Source organism: Oncorhynchus nerka, linkage group LG7, assembly GCF_034236695.1.
Source record: "Oncorhynchus nerka isolate Pitt River linkage group LG7, Oner_Uvic_2.0, whole genome shotgun sequence".
Lineage (NCBI taxonomy): Eukaryota > Metazoa > Chordata > Actinopteri > Salmoniformes > Salmonidae > Oncorhynchus > Oncorhynchus nerka.
Window position 1 is genome coordinate 77,714,673 of NC_088402.1, and position 15,307 is coordinate 77,729,979.

General features: G+C 40.6%; 1 protein-coding gene across 1 annotated transcript in view; it reads left to right on the plus strand.

The window, feature by feature from the left end:
* Nucleotides 1-13,481, plus strand: part of LOC115132443 (protein diaphanous homolog 1) — a 49,216-nt gene extending 35,735 nt beyond the window's left edge. Inside the window, exons 13-17 of the mRNA XM_029665099.2 lie at nucleotides 8,239-8,368; nucleotides 8,476-8,508; nucleotides 8,911-9,008; nucleotides 9,361-9,444; nucleotides 12,014-13,481. Coding sequence (XP_029520959.2) covers nucleotides 8,239-8,368; nucleotides 8,476-8,508; nucleotides 8,911-9,008; nucleotides 9,361-9,444; nucleotides 12,014-12,115 — 447 coding nt within the window. The 3' untranslated portion in view covers nucleotides 12,116-13,481. The remainder of the gene's footprint in view (nucleotides 1-8,238; nucleotides 8,369-8,475; nucleotides 8,509-8,910; nucleotides 9,009-9,360; nucleotides 9,445-12,013) is intronic.
* Nucleotides 13,482-15,307: the final 1,826 nt, after the last annotated feature.

Sequence of the window (15,307 nt, forward strand, 5' to 3'; positions counted from 1 at the left end):
AGATGCTGGGCTGGTGGACATTGGACAAGTCTACTGTGAGGTACCCTACAATTCACAGTGGGCAAAGGCAGCCGCAACTTCTTTCACCTTACTGGTCCTTTTCTTTAAATCTCAATATTGGTAGTCTTAGATTAGCCTTGTTTTGGATTAGACTCCTTGTTTATTAGATACATGCTTTTTTTATACATTTATCTGGGATCATTTTAGATCTCTCTGAACTATTAGAATAGGTCAGCATAGTAGACGACTCCTTGGCAGTTTCTATAGATTGCCGCCTGAGACGCTGCTGTGCTGTACTGGTCCCCTGATGGGAAGATTTAATGGCACTTTGCCCCAGATTTAAAATGCTTCCTCTCTATCTAATAAGACTGGAGTCTCTTACTCCCAAAGCCTCACATAGAAGGTTTGAAGGTGAAACAGAGAGGGCTAAATTGTTTGCACTGTGAGGGGACTCTGTGTTTAGAAATAAATGGCTGGACCTGGAAGTTGATACAGTAACTGTAAGGTAAGAGAAAGCCGTAGAGGTTGTTGTTGTTAATCTTCAAGTTGATGATGCGTGCATCTCTTCTAGACTGGTCCTCAGGGAAGTGCCCTGGACCTCAAATTGGTAAACAACGTAACCTAAAAAAGACTATGGAATAAATCCCATCACAGGATTAGAGAGAGAGAGATGTCCCCTTTGCATTTCAATTAAGACAGAAGGCATAAGCCACTGTGATGCAGCAAGGCTTGAATTTTAGAAAGATCATTAACATTTTATATAAATAGGTTGAATATGGATGCATTTTTATTGATTTATTTTCATTCATTTTCAGGACACTTAACACTCCTCAAGTATTGTTTTATTCACACAAAAAGCTCCCCACTGTCTAAGTAAGGACACAACGTATTACGGCTCTAGTAAAGGTCATAATGACTCTGCATGTAATATGGAAGCTTTTATGATGTAATGTTTTTGTTATGATGTGATGATTTTTGTTTTGATTTGTTTTCAAATCAAATTGATAACAAACACACAGCCATATCTGAGTAACAAAAGCATTAGCAATACCTTGAACAATCAGTTGACCTCGTCAAGTTAATGCAAAAATGGAAGAGTCAAGGAAAACCTTGTGGATTGTTGATACATGCATCCAATAATACAAAGCAACGTGCCTCAATATTAACACAAAGAGAAATTCAATTTTTAGTGTTTAAGTTAACAGAAACTGTACATTGAGATCCTATTGTTTGAGTAGCCTTGGGGCAAGGCACTTGTATTTGTACACGCAGCGCACAAAAATGTGTGCATTCTTTTGCTCTGCTGTGCATCTCAAGGCCTGGTAGGAACAGTAGTTATGTGGCTCAGCCAGGACTCTGTGACATAGGACTGCTGCAGGTGAACCAGCACAGCTGATCTCTCCTATTTCTTTTTCTGGTGAAGATCTCTGTGTAGACCGAAACAGCACAGTATGACTTGGTAGCAAGATGGTGCCGAAAGACAGGGTTGCCTCGCTTCTAGTCCTTAGAAAACTATTCAGTATTTTGTTTTTGTATGTATTATTTCTTACATTGTTGGCCCAGAAAATCTTAAGTGTTATTACATACAGCTGGGAAGAACTATTGGATATCAGAGCGTCGTCAACTTACCAACATTACGACCAGGAATATGACTTTCCTGAAGCGGATCTTTTGTTTGCACCACCACCCAGGGCATTTAATCTGATTCCAGAGGCCGACCCAAAACAACCTTGCCGCAGAAGACCTTCTGACCTTCTGGTCAGACTTCAGAGTCGTGCACACCACCCACCGCTTCTGAGTATATTACTCGCCAATGTCCAGTCTCTAGATAACAAGGTTGATGAAATTAGGGCAAAGGTTGCTTTCCAGAGAGACATCAGAGATTGTAATATACTCTGTTGTTGTCGGAGTCGGTACAGCCACCGGGATTCCTTATGCGTCACGCCGACAGAAATAAACATCACCCTAGGAAGAAGAAGGGCGGGGGTGTATGCTTCATGATTAACGACTCATGGTGTAATCATAACAACATACAGGAACTCAAGTCCTTTTGTTCACCTGACCTAGAATTCCTCACAATCAAATGCCGACCATATTATCTCCCAAGAGAATTATCGTCGGTTAATGTCACAGCCGTATATATCCCCACTCTTGCCGATCCATGATGGTCCTCAAGGAACTTCACTGGACTCTCTACTCTCCTTGTTCCAAGATGTCGTAGCAGTCAGATGTCCTTTGTCCTCGTCTTGTCCCGTGTATGTATATTTTATATATTTTTATATTTTTCTTCGCATATCTTTTTATATATTTTTTCTAAAAACTCAACTTCAAAACACTCTCCTGCAACCAGCCTCACCAAAATGTGGTGCGGATCTGTTTTTTTCCAAAAGTATTATTCACCTCGTATCCGAAATCCACAAAAGAAGTTAGCCAGCTCACTAGCTAAGGTTAGTATTCAGCTAACCACGGCTAGCGGTCATCAGCTATCCTTTAGCTCGGAAAGCTATCGCCAGTTTTGTACAATGCGACTCAGACAAGAGCATACCGGACCTATTTTCTCTCCATATCCCCGGATTTCTACCGCAAGTTTTGGACATTTACACCTGGATCTTGCAGCTAACTAGCTGCTATCCGAGTGACTATTGGCTAACGTCGATTTCGGAGCAAACACCAATTATCCCGGAGCTAGCCAGCTGAAGAGTTCCGTCAGCCACTCCTGGGCTACAATCACCTATCCGGACCCCGTTTTACTGCCGATACGGAGCCCCATCATGCCTTCACGACTGGAATACCGACGTTATTTGCCCGAGGGAGTTATTCAACTGGCCCCTCCATCGCGACGTAACCTGAACGCCCATCTGCTAACTGCGGCCCGCTAATCATTAGCTGTCTTGAGCATATTGGCTGCTATCTGTCTGTCGAACAATCTTCTTGGGCCACTATAACTGTTTTAACAATTGGATTGGTCCCCTCTACCACACGGAACCCCACTAATCTACCGACGGAAACGCACGGGGTGGCTAAAAACAGACCTCCATCTTCTGCTAGCTTGCTACCCATGGCTCGGCTAGCTGTCTGAATCGCCGTGACCCCAACCAACCTCACTACTCACTGGACACTTATGATCGCTCGGCTGAGCATGCCTCTCCTTAATGTCAATATGCCTTGTCCATTGCTGTTCTGATTAATGTTTTTTGGCTTATTTCACTGTAGAGCCTCTAGCCCTGCTCATTATACCTTATCCAACCCTTCAGTTCCACCACCCACACATGCGATGACATCACCTGGTTTCAATTATGTTTCTAGAGACAATATCTCTTTCATCATCACTCAATGCCTAGGTTTACCTCCACTGTATTCACATCATATCATACCGTTGTCTGTACACTATACCTTGAATCTATTTTATCGCCCCCAGAAACCTGCTCCTTTTACTCTCTGTTCCAGATGTCCTAGACGTCCAATTCTCATAGCTTTTAGCCGTACTCTTATCCTACTCCTCCTCTGTTCCTCTGGCGATGTAGAGGTGAATCCAGGCCCTGCAGTGCCTAGCTCCACTCCTATTCCCCAGGTGCTCTCTTTTGATGACTTCTGTAACCGTAAAAACCTTGGTTTCATGCATGTTAACATTAGAAGCCTCATCCCTAAGTTTGTTTTATTCACTGCTTTAGCACACTCTGCCAACCCGGATGTCTTAGCCGTGTCTGAATCCTGGCTTAGGAAGACCACCAATAACTCTGAAATCTCCATCTCTAACTACACCATTTTCAGACAAGATAGAATGGCCAAAGGGGGCGGTGTTGCAATCAACTGCAGAGATAGCCTGCAGAGTTCTGTCCTACTATCCAGGTCTGTACCCAAACAATTAGAACTTCTACTTTTAAAAATCCACCTCTCTAAAAACAAGTCTCTCAGCGTTGCCGCCTGCTATAGACCACCCTCTGCCCCTGCTGTGCTCTGGATACCATATGTGAACTGATTGCCCCCCATCTATCTTCAGAGCTCGTGCTGCTAGGTGACTTAAACTGTGACATCCTTAACACCCCGGCCATCCTACAATCTAAGCTTGATGCCCTCAATCTTACACAAATTATCAATGAAAATACCAGGTACAACCCCAAAGCCGTAAACACGGGCAACCTCATAGATATCATCCTACCCAACTTGCCCTCTAAATACACCTCTGCTGTTTTCAACCAAGATCTCAGCGATCACTGCCTTATTGCCTGCATCCGTAATGGGTCAGCGGTCAAACGACCTCCACTCATCACTATCAAACGCTCCCTGAAACAGCAGGCCTTTTCTAATCAACCTGGCCCGGGTATCCTGGAAGGATATTGACCTCATCCCGTCAGTAGAGGATGCCTGGTTAGTCTATAAAAATGCCTTCCTCACCATCTTAAATAAGCATGTCCCATTCAAGAAATGTAGAACCAGGAACAGATATAGCCCTTGGTTCTCTCCAGACCTGATTACCCTTAACCAACACAAAAACATCCTGTGGCGTTCTACATTAGCATCGAACAGCCCCCGTGATATGCAACTTTTCAGGGAAGTTAGAAACCAATATACACAGGCAGTTAGAAAAGCCAAGACTAGCTTTTTCAAGCAGAGATTTGTTTCCTGCAAACACAAACTCAAAAAAGTTATTTGACATTGTAAAGTCCATGGAAAACAAGAGCAACTCCTCCCAGCTGCCCACTGTCACCACCGATAAATCCACTATAATTGACAATTTCAAGAAGCAGTTTTCTATGGCTGACCATGCTTTCCATCTGGCTACCCCTACCCCGGTCAACAGCACTGCACCCCCCAAGCCTTCCCCATTTCCCCTTCTCCCAAATCCAGTCGTCTGATGTTCTGAAAGAGCTGAAAAATCTGGACCCCCACAAATCAGCCGGGCTAGACGATCTGGACCCTTTCTTTCTAAAATGATTTGCCGAATTTGTTGCAACCCCTATTACTAGCCTGTTCAACCTCTATTTCGTATCGTCTGAGATTCCCAAAGATTGGAAAGCAGCTGCGGTCATCCCCCTCTTCAAAGGGGTGGACACTCTTGACCCAAACTGCTACAGACCGATATCTATCCTACCCTGCCTTTCTAAGGTCTTCGAAAGCCAAGTTAACAAACATATCACCGACCATTTAGAATCCCACCGTATCTCCTCCGCTATGCAATCTGGTTTCAGAGCTGGTTATGGGTGCACCTCAGCCACGCTCAAGGTCCTTCAATTTTTTAAAATTTTATATAACTGTGCAAGTCAGTTAACAACAAATTCTTATTTTCAATGACATCCTAGGGTGGGTTAATTCCCTGTTCAGGGGCAGAATGACAGATTTGAACCTTGTCAGGTCAGGGATGTTAACTTGCAACCTTTTGGTTACTAGTCCAACGTGCTAACCACTAGGCTACCCTGCCGACCCAGGATATCGTCCTAAACAATATCTTAACTGCCATCAATAAGAAACAATACTGTGCAGCCGTATTAATTCACCTGGCCAAGGCTTTTGACTCTTGTCAATCACCACATACTCATTGGCAGACTCAACAGCCTTGGTTTCTCAAATGATTGCCTCGCCTGGTTCAACAACTACTTCTCAGACAAGTGTTCAGTGTGTCAAATCAGAGGGCCTGTTGTCCGGGCCTCTGGCAGTCTCTATGGGGGTGCCACAGGGTTCAATTCTTGGGCCGAGTCTCTTCTCTGTATACATCAATAATGTCGCTCTTGCTGCTGGTGAGTCTCTGATCCGCGCATTTCACATGAGAGGTAGCTCTGGTTCCATTGCTTTTCTACAGAAAATGGAATTCTCCGGTTGGAACATTATTGAAAATGTATGATAAAAACATCCTTAACTAGTTGCTCCTACCCTCTACTTTTTTGAACATTTTGTTAAAAATCGCGCCCTGCAACTCATCGCGCCCTGCTACTCATGCCAGGAATATAGTACGTTCATATGGTTAGAATGTGTGGATAGGAAACCCTCGGACGTTTTTAAAACTGGTTAAATCACGACTGTGGCTATTACATAACGTGCGTTACATCGGAAAGCGCAGGAAAACCTGATCACAGAAAATGGAAATAAATACCTTGCGCCACTTCCAGCAATTGTTAACAGTGAGCCGAATTAGATAAGACCGAGCATTCAACTCCCACAGCATCCCCATGTTGTCTAGAGTCTTGTGAATTGAATCCTCTTTGATTCTTGGTTGAACCGAAACAGGGGCACCACTTACCTCCGGTCTCCGCCCAGATCATTCCGGAAGAGCTCTCTCGTGAAATTTTTTCCAAGACGACAGCTAATGATTTTTACATCGCCTATGGATGATTTTTATCGCTTATTAACGTTTACTAATACCTAAAGTAGCATTACAAACGTATTTCGAAGTGTTTTGTGAAAGTTTATCGTCTACTTTTTGAATTTTAAAAAATGACGTTACGTTGTGAAATCGCTGTTTTTTTCGTTTATCACACAGTCTACATATAACGATATCTTGGCTTTATATGGCCCGATTTAATCGAAATAAAGACCCAATAGTGTTTATGGGACATCTAGGAGTGCCAACAAAGAAGATGGTGAAAGGTAATGACTGTTTTCTATTTTATTGTGCGGTTTGTGTAACGCCGAAATGCTAATTATTTTGTTTACGTCCCCTGCTGTGCTTTTGTGTTGTAGTGTATTGGTGCATGCTATCAGATAATAGCTTCTCATGCTGTCGCCGAAAAGCATTTTAAAAATCTGACTTGTTGCCTGGATTCACAACGAGTGTAGCTTTAATTTGATACCCTGCATGTGTATTTTAATGAACTTTTGAGTTTTAACTAATACTATTAGCATTTAGCGTAGCGCATTTGCATTTCCAGAGCTCTAGTTGGGACGCAAGCGTCCCAAGTAGAGGCAAGAGGTTAAGATGAATTCTATACTTAGTTTGACAAGTTTCTACGACCTGTAATATAACTTTTTGAACTTTTCTTCCGACGTTCGGCTGGACCTGAACACGCGTTTGGATTTGTTTACACAACACGCTAACAAAAGAAGCTATTTAGACATAAATGATGGACATTCTCTTACAAAACAAACATTTATTGTGGAACTGCGATTCCTGGGAGTGCATTCTGATGAAGATCATCAAAGGTAAGGGAATATTTATAATGCTATTTCTGACTAATGTTGACTGCGCAACATGGCGGATATTTCTTTTGGCTGGTTTGGGCTCTGAGCGCCATACTCAGATTATTTTCCGTAAAGTTTTTTTGAAAACTGACACAGCAGTTGCATTAATTAAGGAGAAGTGAATCTAAAGTTCCATGCATAACACTTCGATTTTCATCAACATTTATAATGAGTATTTCTGTGAATTAATGTGGCTCACTGCAAAATCACAACATGTTTTTTAACTACTGAACATAACACACCAATGTAAAATTTGATTTTTGGATATAAATATGCACTTTATCGATCAAAACATACATGTATTGTGTAACATGAAGTCCTATGAGTGTCATCTGATGAAGATCATCAAAGGTTAGTGATTAATTATTTGATCTCTATTTGTGCTTTTTGTGACTCCTCTCTTTGGCTGGAAAAATGGCTGGGTTTTTCTGTGACTTGGTGGTGACCTAACATAATCGTTTGTGAAGCTTTCGCTGTAAAGCACTTTTGAAATCAGACAGTCTGGCTGGATTAACGATAATTTTATATTTAAAATGGTGTCTAATACTTGTATGTTTGAGAAATTTGATTAATGAGATTTCTGTTGAATAGTATTTGGTGCCCTGCAATTTCATTGGCTGTTGGCGAGGGGTTCCGCTAGTGGAAACAACCGTCACTAACACAGAGAGGCTGCTGCCTACATACAGACTTGAATTCATTGGCCACTTTAATAATGTTTACATATCTTTCATTACTCATCCCATATGTGTATATACTGTATTTTTATACCATCTATTGCATCTTGCCTATTGCCGCTCGGTCATCACTCATCCATATATTTATATGTATATATTCTTATTCAATCCCTTTACTTAGATTTGTGTGTATTAGGGAGTTGTTGTTGAGTTGTTAGATTACTTGTTAGATATTACTGCACTGTCAGAACCTGAAGCATAAGCATTTCACTACACTCGCAAAAACATCTGCATGTGACCAATAAAATTAATATTTGATTTATCGTTAACTGTTTTTATAATGGAGAGCGTGTTGCACGCCACCTTCGAATGTCCCTCATGAACCCCACAGATCTCCCAGCTCCGTGGGATAGACAGGAAGTTCACCTTGCTGCATGCCCTTGTGGAGCAGATCATGTTGCACGAACCCGGCTTGGCCACTTTTCCACAAGAGTTGACGGAATTCGAAACTGTCCCTGGGGGTAAGTAATCAAGATTTTGGTCAAAGCCCCGAAAACCTGTACTTTATGTTTCAATTGGAGCAGTTTAGGTAAAACAGTTAGGTATTTCTCTCTGTGTTTCTGATCAGCTTCCATTAAAGGCCTTACTGCTGAAGTGGACGGTGAGTCTACCACGTTTCCAATCCTGTCCAATAATGTCTCTGTAAAAAACAGGTGTTGCTCTTTACAGTGCTGAGATCTAATTATAGTGACTGTATTTTTTATTTACCTATGAATAATATTATCTAAGATAGGATGATCTAGCTAGTTCAAAGAGATGACCGGTTTGATGGCGCAATTAAATGTAAAGTGTGAAGACATGTAGGCCTAATATCAGCTTCATGTATAGACATTTATGATTACTTTTTGGCTGAAGAATTGTGTTGAATAGTTGACATGAGTGCAGATCAGCCACTTGGCTTGATCCAGCAGCAGAAAGGAGAAAATAGTGATTTAAAGTAGAGAGTATTTGCTTCAGTGATCAGGTATGATGGATGATGGACATGATGTGTCATCCCCTCCAGTTCTCAAGAATGAGTTACAGAAGACCATTCAGTACAAGAAAACGTACAAGAGAAGAAACCAAGGCGATCAACACCCAAAGTTTTTAAAAGACCTGAAGGTAAAGTTATTCTGATAGACCTGTTCTTTCTTTTCAGTTCATATTCAGACAAACAGATATAAGATTAAGAGAAACACAAGAAAAACTTTGACACGCTGAATTAGCATCAGTCAGTTGCATTTCACCATCACACTATATCGTTAATTCACAGTGCTTATCTCAAGATGAGCACATCATAGGAAAGTTCATTTCTATTTGCCCGATATACTGAGTGTTGCTTCATATTGCATTATTTTTCTCTTATGGTGTCTGCTGTCAGTTTGCAGTGGTAGTTTTGGGATGCATCAAAAAAACAGAAGTTATTCTGATATTATACATCAAATAATGTTCTCCTTTCTCCCTCTCAACCCAGATGGCGATTGAGAAGTACAAAACCGATCTCTCCCTGCTGACAAAGAGGGCTGAGGAGATGAAGAAACTCTACACTGACATATTGGTAATCCCTGAGTTATTATTTTAATATGTCTGTTGTGTTTCCCCTCCAGAGATAAATGGTTCCTCTAGTCCTGAAATGTCGAGATGGCCGTTTTCCATTGTTTCAGCTTATCTATCTTTCCACTATGGAGGGTGGAATGGGGATTGAAGAGGATATACACTACCGTTCAAAAGTTTGCAGTCACTTAGAAATGTCCTTGTTTTTGAAAGAAAAGCAAAGAAAGGTCCCAGTGCACAATTGAGCAAGAGGACAAGTACATTAGTGTCTAGTTTGAGAAACAGACGCCTCACAAGTTCTCAACTGGCAGCTTCATTAAATAGTACCGGCAATGCACCAGTCTCAAGGTCAACAGTGAAGAGGCGACTCCGGGATGCTGGCCTTCTAGGCAGAGTTGCAAACATAAAGCCATTTCTCAGACTGGCCAATAAAAATAAAATATTAAGATGGGCAAAAGAACACAGACACTGGACAGAGGAACTCTACCTAGAAGGACAGCATCCCGGAGTCGCCTCTTCACTGTTGACGTCGAGACTGGTGCTTTGCCGGTACTTTTTAATGAAGCTGCCAGTTGATATACAATAGTTAGCATAGACCACAGACTGTCCCTATTAATACTGTAATACACAGAAGGATATTGGAGTCGGTCCCTATTTTACATTTGAGTCATTTAGCAGACAATCTTATCCAGAGCGACTTACAGGAGAAATGAGTGTTAAGTGCTTTGCTCAAGGGCACATCAACAGGTTTCACCTAGTCAGCTCGGAGATTCAAACCAGCAACCTTTCGGTTACTGGCCCAACCTCTTAACCACTAAGCTACTACGAAGCCCTATTAATACTGTAATACACAGGAGGGTTTTATAGTCTGTCCCTATTAATACTATAATACAAAGGAGGTTATTAGAGTCTATCCCTATTAATACTGTAATACACAGGAGCGTATTAGAGTCTGTCCCTATTAATACTATAATAAGCAGGAGGATATTAGAGTCTGTCCCTATTTATATTATAATAAGCAGGAGGGTATTAGTCTGTTCCTATTAATACTATAATACGCAGGAGGATATTAGAGTCTGTCCCTATTAATACTATAATACGCAGGAGGATATTAGAGTCTGTCCCTATTAATACTATAATAAGCAGGAGGATATTAGAGTCTGTCCCTATTTATATTAGAATAAGCAGGAGGGTATTAGTCTGTTCCTATTAATACTATAATAAGCAGGAGGGTATTAGAGTCTGTCCCTATTAATACTATAATAAGCAGGAGGGTATTAGAGTCTGTCCCTATTAATACTATAATAAACAGGAGGGTATTAGAGTCTGTCCCTATTAATAATATATACACAGGAGGGTATTAGAAGCTATCCCTATTAATACTATAATACACTGGATGTTATTAGGTATCTAACGGAAGTCTCTCAGATTCAGTCATAGACAAGATGACGGAGTGTTACTTTTTGATACACATAAGAAGATGCTTAGGGATATTTACCAACTTAGTACACCTTTATTTTAGTGTAGTTTGGCATCAGCCTAGGTGATGTTTTTGCCCAGTCAGAACAAAGTAAAACTCTTACAGAACAATGTATTTTTAAAGAAAGTATTTCCAACCTCCCCTATTTCCAGAAGGACAGTCCATCATCACAAAGAGTCCATCTGACTCTGCTGTGTTCTGGGTTTGAGTTGTGAGCCTTGACAGGGTGAGGAGTGACGGGTGAGCCTTGACAGGGTGAGGGGTGAGCCCTGCCAGGAAATTGTGATATAGTAGGTTCCACAATTAAATTCCTGTGCACTCCAAACTTTATCCTTCCCACCCTCTCGCACACACACGGACGCACGTACGCACACCAATAATGATGTGCTACAGCCTGAGCCAGCAGCAGCATAGAGAGGAGAGAGACAGAGAGAGAGAGAGAAGACTGACCCTGACACAGCGTATATCTGTGACATTATCAGAACCTTCTCTCTGCTCCCCAGGGGAACAAAATTGCTGCAGTCAGACACGGAACCAATGGTAGTAGCCTATACTGCATGCTTAAATTGCTCTCCCAGTGTTACTGTAACTTGGGCATGTTAATTTAGGGTGAAATGCATCAAAATACTTTAAAGTTAATAGGTTACATTCAGAGTTCCATATGTGCTGCAGTGTTGTTGGCGTAGCTTTTCTGATTAGTGGTGTGGTCAAATACTGTAGCAGTTGAGCCGTGTTTGACTGATATTAGATGTTACTCTTGAGCCACTGTTTTAATGACACACCCTTTGTATTAGCTAACCCTGTAGTGAGTGTGGATTCATGGATTCATGCCATGGCCATCCGTCTGTCTCATTGAAGATATTTAAGTCCAATAATTGCTTCCATGCTCAAACAGTTTATCAGCTCATTATTATAAATGGAGTTTGCAATGAACTGGACTTACGTTATGCTTCCCAATCAAACCAGGGACATCGGTTAACCCCAGGAATTAGACAAATGTATTATAACCCCTGAAAGAATGAAAGCAACTGAAGTGCTTTGGACTTGAGATGTCAAAAATAATACCTTGGGTCATTTGTCTTTTTTCTTGAAGGTTAAATTCGGAGAGCCGATGGATCAAGATTCTCAGGAGCTGTTTGGCTTGGTGTGCCAGTTTGTCAACGACTTCAAGGGGACACATGCTGAAATCAGATAACAATTTGCTGTCCTTGTGTGACTATCTATAAATCTTCAGCCAATCCAAACACAATTCAGTGCTGCATACTTTGTAATTATGCACATACAAATACAAGTTTATTTACTTCAAATTGTAAAGAGGCCGAGACTTCTTAGAAATTGCACTGATCAGTGACATATAACATTAATGGCAACCTTGAAACCTTTAAGCGTCTTTGGGTCTTTGAAAAGCGCTATATAAATCACATTATTATTATTCATATTATTATTGTTATTTGTGTGCACTACGATGCCACACAAGCTGTGGTTTAATACTATGTTCAGGCAGCTAGACTTGGGGATTGCAATTTCAGTGGGAAAATATTAGAGTGTATAATGCTTTGCTGTAATTAAAACGAATCTATATGGGATATATAACAGGTACTGTATATTGTTTGAAGACAGTAGACTGATAGTTGGTCGGGATTCATTGTGACAAATTGTCTGAAATCGATTGATAAAATGTATTGAATTGAAGTTATGAGACAGGGGGAATGCCTACTGGTTTGAATGGTGTCAGCAATGTTGAGCTTGTATTATTTTGAACTTAAAAACATGAATTGGGATATTTAGTGTACTACATACTGTAGGCAGAGAACATTTAACAGAACAAGGCTATGTCGATAACTTAATTTGGACAAAAATTCTGATAGAAACTTATAGTCCCAAGTTCTCTACTTTCTGTCCACAGCTGTCTGTCTGATGACAAGGAAACCGAATCACAAAGAACACACACACAGTGGCCTCGCCAGCTGAAAATGGTCCATCTGATTACCCATTTTTCTCTGAACGTGCAGACATTCTTGCCTTGGTCGGGGACACACATATTTTCTATTCCAGTACTCCAGTCAGGGATCCAGGACCCTTCTCTGATTCTGGACAGCATCTGGTGCTTTTTGCCACCTGAAATGTATATTTTTTCCCATTGTCCTTCCCTCACTTGCAGTTGGTAACGCAGCAGCAAAATGGGTGCTGTTAGTAACTGCTTGAAAATACTTTATATTGATTTGATGAGAGAGAGAGAGTGATTGATTAATTGAAAATGTACAGAAAATATTTGATTAAATGTGGCTTTCATTCAGAAGATGACTTACTTTTATGATATTACATATTTACCAACACTGGGCTATTTTTTTCTAATTTCTGAAACAAATTTGATCTGATTTGATTATAATACTTAGCCATGTCAAGTGTGAAACTTCAAAGCAGGTTGTTTTTATGTAAACCCCCGTTTATACCTGGTGCTAACATGTGTCCTTTGTCCTGATCTTGTCGATATTCTGATTTAAGCCCACATTTCCAGAAATGTGTCTACACATGGTATTAAAATGTGTCTGTTATCTGTCCACTGTGTCCACATTGTTGCCATATTTCCTGGTCCCTTCCTTTATGCAAATGATTTCACAGCTATTCTTTCAAAATAATGTTTATTCATTGTAAGACACTTATATTGATGTAATAAGCCAATGGTGCCACCTGTCAATGATTTTAGAGGGCAAAATATTTATGATTTAGATGATTTCTCGGTCCAGATCTTGTAAGATATCCAGACACAATGCGTGCCTGAATACCTCCGGAGGTGGTCAGGAAAATCTGATCACAATCAGATCACAATGTGTCTTTTAATCATCTACACTTGACCAGGACAATGGATGCAAGTTATAACCAGGTATAAACAGGGTTTCTGATAGAATATGTATATGACACCTTGACTCCCACTACCACTCCATGTTATAAACGGCTATAGTAGGTGATGTGTTTAACCTACAGTTGAAGTCAGAAGTTTACATCCACCTTAGCTAAATACATTTAAACTCAGATTTTCACAATTCCTGACATTTTAATCTCAGTAAAAATTCCCTGTCTTAGGTTAGTTCGGATCACCACTTTATTTTTAGAATGTGAAATGTCAGAATAATAGTATAGAGAATTATTTATTTCAGCTTTTGTTTCTTTCACCACATTCCCAGTGGGTCAGAAGTTTACATACACTCAATTAGTATTTGGTAGCATTGCCTTTAAATTGTTTAACTTGGGTCACATGTTTTGGGTAGGCTTCCACAAGCTTCCCACTATAAGTTGGGTGAAATTTGGCCCATTCCTCCTGACAGAGCTGGTGTAACTAAGTCAGGTTTGTATGCCTACTTGCTCGCACACGCTTTTTCAGTTCTGCCGACAAATTTTCGATGGGATTGAGGTCAGAGTTTTGTGATGGCCACTCCAATACCTTGACTTTGTTGTCCTTAAGCCATTTTGCCACCACAACTTTGGAAGTATGCTTGGGGTCATTGTCTATTTGGAAGACCCATTTGCAATCAAGCTAAAACTTCCTGACTGATGTCTTGAGATGTTGCTTCAATATATCCACATCATTTTCCTACCTCATGCCATCTATTTTGTAAAGTGCACCAGTCCCTCCTGCAGCAAAGCACCCCCACAACATGATGCTGCCACCATGTGCTTCACGGTTGGGATGGTGTTCTTCGGCTTGCAAACATCCCCTTTTTTTCTCCAAACATAACGATGGTCATTATGGCCAAACAGTTGTATTTTTGTTTCATCAGACCAGAGGACAATATTTGTCCCCATGTGCAGTTGCAAACCATTGTCTGGCTTTTTTTATGCCGGTTTCAGAGCAGTGGCTTCTTCCTTGCTGAGCGGCCTTTCAGGTTATGTTGATATAGGACTCGTTTTACTGTGAATATAGATACTTTTGTACCTGTTTCCTCCAGCATCTTCACAAGGTCCTTTGCTGTTGTTCTGGGGTTGATTTGTGCTCATCATTTTCTGAAATTCTCCAAGCTGTTTAAATGCACAGTCAACTTAGTGTATTTAAACTTCTGACCCAATGGAATTGTGATACAGTGAATTATAAGTGAAAAAATCTGTCTGTAAACAATTGTTGGAGAAATAACTTTTGTCATGCATAAAGTAGATCTCCTTACCGACAAACTATAGTTTGTTAATAAGAAATTTGTTGGGTGGTTGAAAAATGAGTTTCAATGACTCCAACCTAAGTGTATGTCATCTTCCGACTTCAACTGTATATGTTAGATTTGAGTGTATCTGGCAAACAGCTCTAGTGCTCTGAATTATCTACCAAGTACACTGTTTGTTAACATTCACTCTACTCAGATAAATATGTGAAAGCAATATAACTTTTATTTAGACA